Genomic DNA, 9,072 nt, shown 5'->3' with positions numbered 1-9,072 from the left:
CAGTGGCTGGTTGTACAATTCAAGTGTCTTTCCGCACAGAACTCCGGTGATGGCAGTCACAAGTCATTGCTGGTTGGTAGAAAAGGTCTTTTTCACATTGAACTTCGGGGCTTCCCCCGACCCGGGGCTCCGGCCCCCGGGACAAATTCCGCCGCGGTGGGTTTCCGAGGCTGCGGTACCGGGAGGAAGGGGCCTCGGCCCCCGAAGGCTGCCAGTCCGCCTGTAAACAAGGACGCAGCGCGGGCCCCGATACTGCCGCGGCCCCCGCCCGCCGGCCCCCGCCGCTCCAGGGGCCGGCCCGTAAGTGCTTCCGACACAAGACAAAGAGGCGCCCGGCGGCCCCCGGGGAGGGGAAAATGCCCACCCCCCACCCAAGCTCCTGCTCGGCCCCCCACTCCCTGCGCAGCCCCCCGCCCCGCCGGACCCCCGCCGCTCCAGGGGCCGGCCCGTAAGTGCTTCCCACACAAAACAAAGAGGAGCCCGGCGGCCCCGGGAGGGGGAACGTCCGCCTCCCCAAGCTCGGCCCCCCGCTCCCTGCTCGGCCCCCGCCCCCGGCGCGTCGCACACACGGCCACGCGCGGTCCATAGCTTTATTTCCCTAGTGCCTTGAGGTGCAATGCCTACAGCTGCGGTGTGGTCGGTCCGAGCCCGCGGGCGGGCGGCGGCGGGGGCCGCGCGCTCCCGGGGGCCGCGGCCAGGCCCGAGCCCGGCCCCCCGGGCCCCCGGCCCCCCCGGGGCTCGGCTCGGCGGCGCTCAGCCCGCGGCCTCATCTCTTCTTCTTCTGCTGGCGCAGCATCTTTCTGCGCTTGAGGATCATCTCGTGCAGCTTCTCGAGGCCCTCGCGCAGCCCGTCGCCGATGATGGCGCAGGTGGGCTGCAGGTGCCAGGGGGTGGACGCGGCCAGCTCGCCCACGGCCAGCAGCCGCGCGATCTCGGGCAGCGGCAGCGAGTCGCGCAGGTCCTGCTTGTTGGCCACCAGCAGCACGGGCACGCCCTGGTTCTCGGCCAGCCGCGTGATGCGGTGCAGCTCCGTCTTGGCCTCGTCCATGCGCTCCACGTCCACGGAGTCCACCACGAACACGATGCCGTCGGTGCAGCGCGTGTACGACTTCCAGAGCGGCCGCAGCTTCTCCTGGCCGCCCACGTCCCAGAAGTGGAACGTCACCGTCTTGGCGTTGCCCAGCGTCACGCGCACCTTCTCCGTGTTGAAGCCCTTCGTGGGCACCGTGTTCACGAACTCGTCGAACTGCAGCCGGTACAGCACGGTGGTCTTGCCGGCGCAGTCCAGGCCCAGGATCACGATGTGGAAGCACTGGAAGGGGGGCAGGCCGGCCAGGAGGCCGGGGCCGGGCTCCGACAGCCCATTGCCCATGGCCGAGGCGGGCCCCGCCGCGCCGCCGCCGCCGCCGCCGCCGCCGCCTCGGGCGCCTCCTCCTCCTCCGGCGCGGCTCACCGAGCTGGGGGGCCAAGGACACTCGCGGTCAGACCGGCTGCCCGGGGAGGGCAGGGCGCGGTGCGCCCCGCCCCCTCCGCCTCCTCCGCCCGGCCTCCCCCGGCTGCTGCGCTGCGTCGCGCCGCCCCGGACCGAACCCCGAGCCCAACGTAGCTCCGCGTGCGCCCGCCTCGGCTCCCGAGGCCAATCTGGCGGCTCGGAGCAGGGAAGCCGGGCTCGGCCGCCGCGCCCCGCCCCCGTGGTCTCCCATTGGCCGCCGGGCGCGCCGAGGCCCCGCCCTCGCCTCCTCCCATTGGCCGTACCGCCCCCCCACCGCGGCCCCCACCCCGCTCCAGCGGCTCTCTCGGCTGGCACCACCTGTGGCCCTCCAGTCCGGGAACGGCGCGGACGCGCGCACGAACACCGGGGCCCCGCCCCTGCCGCGGCGCACGCGCCTGGGCGGCTCCCCCCGCCGGCACCTCCCTCCCCCGGGGCAGGTGAGCTCGCCCCGCCCTGCTCCTCCCCGTCGACACTCCCCCCACCTTCCTCCAGACCCTCTCCCCCGCCTCCCCAGAACCCGCCGGACTTACCCGCGCCCCGCCCCGGGCCCACTGTGCTCGGGGCTGTCGAGATTTCCGGGGCCGGCGCGCGGGCCGAGCGCCTGCCCCAGCCCTTGCCCCGCGGCCCGAACGCCGCGGCCCGCCGGAGAGCGCCCGGGCAGCGGCGGCCCTGAAGGTGAGCCCGGAAGGTAGGTGAGCTCCAGCGCCTCAGGCCAGTCCGCCGGTCCGCACTAACGGTGCTACCGCGAGCCCCGCCCCCTTCGTGGCGTCAGCCTCAGCGTGGCTCCTGATTGGGCGCGCCTAGACCCGTCGCCTAGCGACGTCCAAACAAGGTCGAGGTTCGAATCCGCCTCGCGCCGCCGACCCTGCCCTCCGGCTCGGGCTCCGCCCCTTCGCCCTGCCCACAGGCTCGCAGCCCCGCCTTCCTGCCAACGAGCAGCAACTCCCCCGACTCCCGGCCCCGCCTCCCTGGCTAGTTCCTCTCTTCCCGGTGAAATCCCGCCCTCCTTCCCGCCTCCCGAGCGCCAATCGAATTAGGGTCTCAGGGCCCCGTCTCCTAGCAACGAGCAAACAGGGGAATGTCTGGAACGCGCCCACGGAGGCCCCGCCCGGCGCGGTCCTGGGCCCGCCTCTGACCCGCGGGGGGCGGGGTCGGGGCAGTCCTGTAGCGGGCGGCGCCCTCCCACCGAGGGGGAGATTGAGGCACCTCGAGGCGCGGGGTCCCCGGGTCTGAGAAAGGGAATCAGCGCCAGGATCTTGGAGATTGGGGGGAAATCCCGGAGCCCTCAACCCCCCCGGGCTCTGAAGTCCTGCCAAGCGAGCGCCTCGTCCCAGCTCCCGGGTCCGAATAAACCGGGGTCCATCGGGCAGAGTGGGCGGGGTTCGAGTCACCCGAGGCATGACTTAAGGCAACCCCTCCCCCCTGCCTCGGAGAAAGGGGCTGGGCGGGGAGGGAGGGAGGGGTCTCAGCCTTTGCCCTGCGGGCAGCCCCACCCCCAGGCCCCGGAGCCCCGTATTCCGCCCAGCCCTTCCTCCGGATCCTTTCTCCTTCTGAGGCTTTCTCCTTCGTTCAGGAGGGCAGGGGCTGGCCTCTAGCCCCAGGACCCCCCCAAATCTCCTCCTCTCTTCCCTCCCCTCCCCCAGCTTGGCACTTAGTAGGTTCTTGACCGCCTGCACGCCAAGATGTCAGGACGCCCAAGAACCTCTGTTAACCAGACTCTCTTCAGCTCCGAGATCCGGGGACCCCCGCTCTTCTTCCCGTGGCTTGCAGCCCCTTTGTGGGCCCTCTTAGATCCGAGGGGTCGCTGGGAGCAGGCGGGCTCTGTGTAATGGGCCAGAGCTCCGAACTTGAGGCAGGATCCTTGCGAGACAAGGATCACCTGACCGAGCCTGGCTCAGTGGGGCTGCTCGGACCCTACGAGGAGACGTTCTGGGCCAGAACCTGAAAGCAGGCCCCGAGAGGGACCGAGGCGACAGTGGTTCGATCCAGTTCCGCATAGATTGAATCCTACAACAAAGAATGGTCCCGGGGATGTGATGATGCGCTCAGCGTGGGCCGTTCGAGGAGCCTCCGGCCCAGACCCACAAGCCCCCTCTCCGAGGCGGAGTCAGACTCTCCGGCTTCCCCCCTTGCGGCTGAGGCTGAAGCACAAACCCTGGAGTCGGGGATTCAGAGAAGGAGCTCGAGCTCTGGGAGCCCAGGAGAGAGCGAGGCCTGCGAGAGCTTCCGGCAGGGAAGGAGCCGACACTCGGAGAGAGCCGATGGAGGACCCGCTGCGCCGGGTGATCACTGAACCCAAACGAAGGCTGCTCCCAAAGACCCAGCCGGAGGGGATCACATTTCAGAGAGAAAAGGCAGGAGGAAGCGAGCAAGGTGTCTGCGCTATGAGGAGGCGGCGGATGGAAGGACAATGCGTGGGAACGACCGGGAGCCCGGCTCACAAAGCAGTCCGGGAGCGAGCGGCTGTGGAACAGGGCTGGGACCCAGCCCCGGCCCTCTGCCCGCTCTCGGAGCACGCAGGATCTCTGAAGGGCGGGCCTGGCCCTCCCAACCCCCCCTGGCCCAGGCCCTGCCGCCACACCAGCACAGCCTTCCGGCGCCTTCTCCCTCTGCGGCCGCCCGCCCTGCCTCCGGCCTGTCTCCCTCTGCCCAGCTCTCCACACGGGTAGCCCACGTCTGCGCACATCCCACTCCCAGGCCTGGAGTCTGCGGCGCTTGGGACGCTGTTGCCATGGAGCCCAGCCCTGAGTGCTAACAGTATGGAGGACCCGGCCGTCTGTAGATGCGTGCCAGGCTCTCCGTCTCTGATTCTCTTCCACGGGCCGCAGCCGAGGCGCAGGCACTGCTGCCCCTCCGGGCCTGGCCCCCGAGCCTGGCGAGCAGCGAGGTGGTCTCTCTCTGGCCCGGAGCTCCCTGGGGAAGCCCGAAGGCTCCTGGGAACCCTGCTGGGCGAAGCCGGCACTCTTGTGCTCCTTCGTGGACAGGTTGGGGATGAGGGGACGAGGCAAGAAAATAAACTGTGATTCCCTTAGGCGAGTGGAAAAGACTCTGGAGGACGGGAAGAGGATCCTCCCTCAGGGCTGTGCCGCGCACTGCCTTTCTCTGTCGTTAGATACCTGAAAAGCTTCCACAAAGAACTGCTCGTCCTTTGTCTCGGAAACACGGGGAGCCATAAGGACAAACTGAAATCCGCCCAGGTCTCTGGCGTTGCCTGGCTCCCTTTAGCTCTAGCGCTGCTCTGACCTTCCCCACCATTACATCGAAGTCCTGCTGTGTGCCGGAACTGCGGGAGGTGCTGAAGATACAGAGAAAACCGGACTTGCCTTCAGTGAGCTTGTGATGGGTGGGAGAGTGCACAAGGCCGCCAGCGGAGAATAGCTACAAGTAAAACCGGACCACTGGGAGGTGGACTCAGGGGATCCCAGCTCAAAGCTCCCCAGCAAGAGGCGAGAAGGGAGGGGAGCCAAGGATGACCCGTCCAGCTGGAATGGGCCATGTGGGAGAGGAAATCCTGGAGAATGGACCGAGTCTGGGAAGAGAGCTTGGAGCCAGATTGTGAGCCATGCAAGGAAAGGCAGGGGAGGTGAGCTCCATAGAGGGAGACAAACGGAGACTTGAGGAGATGGCGCCCCCCCAGCCCCACCAAGCACAGATTAGCCCCTGAGGCGCTGGCTGTCCTTGAGAGGAGCCACGTGGAGCCGTCCCCCTGCCTCAGGAACAGGGATTCGTCCAGCTGGGGTCAGCTCCGAGCATAGGACCTGGGGAGATGGGAGGAGGGAGGGATCCTGGCTGGGGCGGAGGCTTGGGGACAGGAGGGAGAGACCAAGGAAGCCTTCACGGGAGCAGGGACAGACCTGTCCTGGAAAGAACCCTAGTGCACTTCGAATGGCTCAGAGGATTTTCAAAATCTTAAAGCTGTTCACGGGCAATAATTGCTCTGTTTTTGTTTAGTGCCTAATGTTTAACAACTGATTATTCTGTCTTAATTGCTCTTTGAGCAATCTGTCCATAAACAACAGAATGCTGTAGCCATCTATTTCACCGGGAGGCCGGTTGTCTGCAGGCCTTAGGCCCAACCTGTGAAACACGAAGCAGGAATCGCCATCTTGCCACACTCTGAAATCTCTTTAGTGTCAGCACTGGCTGGATCTTCTGAAGACTGGACAGTGGATCAGGCAGCCAGTCAACAATGTGCATTTATTGAGCACTGACTGTGTGCAGACACTGGGCTAGGTCCTGCCCAACTAGACACCATGAACACCACTAGGTGAACGTGGGAGGCGATGGAGCTGAGTCTTGAGGAAGCTAAGGAGACAAGGAGCCTTCCAGGAGCTTCCGGAGGCTCTGGAGCTGGAGCCATGGGCGAGGAGAGCAGGAAGCCGGCAGAAAGGGACAGAACTTGGCAAAAAAGGCACCGGGGCAGTGGAGGGGCGGCCATGCTGGAGAGAGACTTGAGAAACTGGTGTGGAGGATGTTTCAGAGGCCCCGGAGATTGATATGTCCTGAGCTCCAGGAGGGGGTAGAACTGAACCCCCAGTGTCCAAGGGGGAGCCTCTCTAATGGGGCTCAGGAAGCTGACACCAGGAACTTCTCGGCTGGCTGTAAACATAGAAGCCCTGTGAAAATTGTTCCCCTAAAAAGAGTTTCTAAAAACAAGAGAATGATTTGTGAAAAGAGCAGGGTGACTGTTTCCTGGGCCTGGCAGCAGGCCTGGCAGACGCTCCCCAAATTCTAGCAGCAAAAGAAGGGGAGGAGAGGAGAGGAGAGCCGGTGGCCCCTCTGCCACCAGATGATCGCCATCCCCCGAAAGGTGAGGACCCAGGCCCTCCCCTCCCCTCTGCCCCGGCCTGTCCTCTCACGTGGATGGACAAAGGATGAGTCGGGGAGACGTTCCAGGCCGAGCTGCTGAGCCTCCCAGCCCACTGCTGTCAAGTTCCTGCAGAGCCCAGGGCTGCACGAACCAGCCCGGATCATGGCGGGTCATGGAAATGAGGGGGGACTGGATGGCCTTTGGGACTTGGGGACGCCCTTCTCACCTAGGGGGCAGCCAGGCATTCAGTGGATGGCGAGCCAGTGGGGGGGGAAGACCCCAGGGTAAAAGGGCAACCCTGGGTGAGCCGCCCCCCTCCATCTGACACAGTCTCCTCCATAAGACAATAGCACTGATAGCGCCTGCTTCCAGGTGAGCGGGCAGGGTAATTGTGGGGGCCCTCACTCTTAAATTGCCAGGCACATGTGACAAAAGGCCCATTGGCCTGCTTTGTGGGGACCACTCTCTGATTGGAGTCGTGTGTGTGAGCGTGGGTACATGTGTGCATGCACGTGCACATGCACACTGGGGGGAGTTTCTCTCCATTCCCATGTCCCCGGCTGTTACTTAAATGCAGTATGGTCAAGGGTAGCCGAGCAGGATTGCTTCTAACAACAGAATTACGGGTTTTCTTTCTGAACCAAACCCACCATTTCTAAGCCGAAGTAAACGTAGAGCTGCCGAAGCAGCAACGGTTCCCTGTTCTTGGAACTGAAAGGTATTGGACTCTAAAGCTCCATCACCACTCTGGTTTGATTCTAAACTCTTGATTGTAAATGTTCACTTTTTAACTAGATTTGACCTAGATTGTGCAGCTCCTCCCACCGCTGGAGGGACATGGGAGATGAGATCCAAGATTCTTCAGAGCATTTGGATTCGGATCTGCCCAGCTGGCTCCGGGTTCTCCAGAGGCTCCCTTTGGGTGGGTGTGCTTGTGCTTGGTGGAAGAAGCTGGCTTGATGAAAAGGGGTCCCAAGCTTTGAGTCGAATCATTTTAGAAAGTTTGCCGTGAAAGCCGAGCTGGTGCTGGGGACGAGAGGAGCCAATGTTGACTCAGCTCTCTGCCATTTTGTTTGGTTTAGGATCCAAAACACCAAGGTGTTGAGCAGGGAGGGCGAGCAGGCTGGGCCTTGGGCTCCCCTCGCTGGATCTCACACTTTGGAACAAAGCCCAGAGCCCAGCTGGCCAGTCCTTTCCCCAGATAGCACAGTCCGAGAATGGCCGGCACGCGGTTTGAGATGGCATCGGTCAGGAGCCCTCCGTGGCAGCTGATCGGCCACCCTTGCCCCTGCAGAAGTCTCCAATCTGAATGCTGTGCGGTTGTCCCAGGGAAACTGGTCTGAAAGTGCCACCTGCTGACCCAGCTGAGCACGCGAGGGAGAAGCCCTAAAGCCCCCCAGAGAGCCTCAAGGCTTCTCTGCCAGCCAGAGGTGCTGGTGGTTCTGTCGTCTCAGTCTGGGTCTGACTTCGTGGCCCCACGGGGGAGTGTTCTTGGCAGAGATACTGGAGACATTGGCCATTTCCTTCTCCAGCTCATTTTACAGATAAGGAAACTGAGGCAGGTAAGGGAGTTTCCCGGTTTCACACAGGAAGTATGACCTAGGAAGTGAGGCTGTATTTGAACTTAGGAAGAGGGGGGCTCCAGACCCAGCACTTTAGCCACTGTGCCCCCCAGGTCCCCATCTAGCGGAATGTAGCAGTGCATTTTTTAAACTCTTGTGAAAGCTCAACAGTTTACAAATCCCTTCGCCTAAACCCTCCTATCTGAGGCTTTGACTTGTTGCAGGAGTTGTTGTCACATTAGACTACAATGTTGATGGATGCTTTCCCTCAGACCCACAATGAAGGTGGCAATGAGCCACGTTCTCTTCCCAGCAGAAGGGAAGGGCCCACAGCAGCACACAAGGCAGTCCCAGACCGTCCCAGGCTAGCAGCTTGCAAAATGTTTGTGATCAGTTGGCTGCCAACAGCTTTTTCAGCCTCCTTCCTCTTGGGCCTGAACTGGAGGCACAGGAACAGAGAGATCAGATATAAATTAATGAGTGAATATGCATCTATTGAGTGCCACCTATATGCGCTAGTGATAGCAAGAGAAAAGCCTGGTTCCTCTCCTCAGGAGTTCCCGTTCCAGGGCAGCTTGCAAGCTCCAGATAGAAGAGTTCCTGTGCTCACATCTCCTGTCTAGGACCCTTCAGATGAGCTTTGTGTAGGGTACTCTGCCCTAGAGCTACGCTTCCCAAAGTCAATGGCTGAAGAGGTTTGGAGGGTTTAAATGTATCAGTGCAGTCTGTCTCTCAGCAAAGCCAGTCAGCCGGGTTCTAATGTGCTGTCCCTTGCATCAAGCGCATGGAGGGCCAGACCTGGAGTCAGGACAACCTGAATTCAAATAATGCCTCAGACACTGCCTGTATGACCCAGCAAGTCATTTAACCCCGTGTCCCTCAGTTTCCTTGTTTTTAAAATAAGCTGGAGGAGAAATTTTTGTCAAGAAAACCCCAAGAAAATTTAACTGAATTGCAAAAAAAGGAGGGAGATGGATTGTAATCCAATAGTTGTATTACAATCTGTCTCAGAATTGGACAAATCTAACAAAAACAAAAGGACTATTGAATTGTGGAATTGAAAGAACTGTCATAAAATGAAGAAGTAAAAGATTTGTGGAAGCTTCTGATAAATATACATATTTTTCAGCACCAGATGACATTTTTTTTTTTTTACAAAAACAGACTGTGTTACAGCACAGAAAAGTTACAAACAAATGTAAGAAGAT

General features: G+C 61.7%; 1 protein-coding gene across 1 annotated transcript; it reads right to left on the bottom strand.

Annotated features, from left to right (window-relative positions):
• Positions 1–664: 664 nt before the first annotated feature.
• On the bottom strand, positions 665–2,209 carry ARL4A (ARF like GTPase 4A). The gene is made up of 2 exons (XM_074269241.1): positions 2,023–2,209; positions 665–1,457 (listed from the first exon to the last, which is right to left on the bottom strand). Exon 2 carries the CDS (start codon positions 1,370–1,372, stop codon positions 767–769), a length of 606 nt encoding a protein of 201 aa, XP_074125342.1. The 5' UTR covers positions 1,373–1,457; positions 2,023–2,209; the 3' UTR covers positions 665–766.
• Positions 2,210–9,072: the final 6,863 nt, after the last annotated feature.

Source organism: Sminthopsis crassicaudata, chromosome 5 (genome assembly GCF_048593235.1).
Source record: "Sminthopsis crassicaudata isolate SCR6 chromosome 5, ASM4859323v1, whole genome shotgun sequence".
In the NCBI taxonomy this organism is placed as follows: domain Eukaryota; kingdom Metazoa; phylum Chordata; class Mammalia; order Dasyuromorphia; family Dasyuridae; genus Sminthopsis; species Sminthopsis crassicaudata.
This window is presented reverse-complemented; position numbering and strand designations above follow the sequence as displayed.

Bases quoted from the DNA above. Each gene is read 5' to 3' on its own strand.
- ARL4A (XM_074269241.1), bottom strand. From the start codon at position 1,372: ATGGGCAATGGGCTGTCGGAGCCCGGCCCCGGCCTCCTGGCCGGCCTG.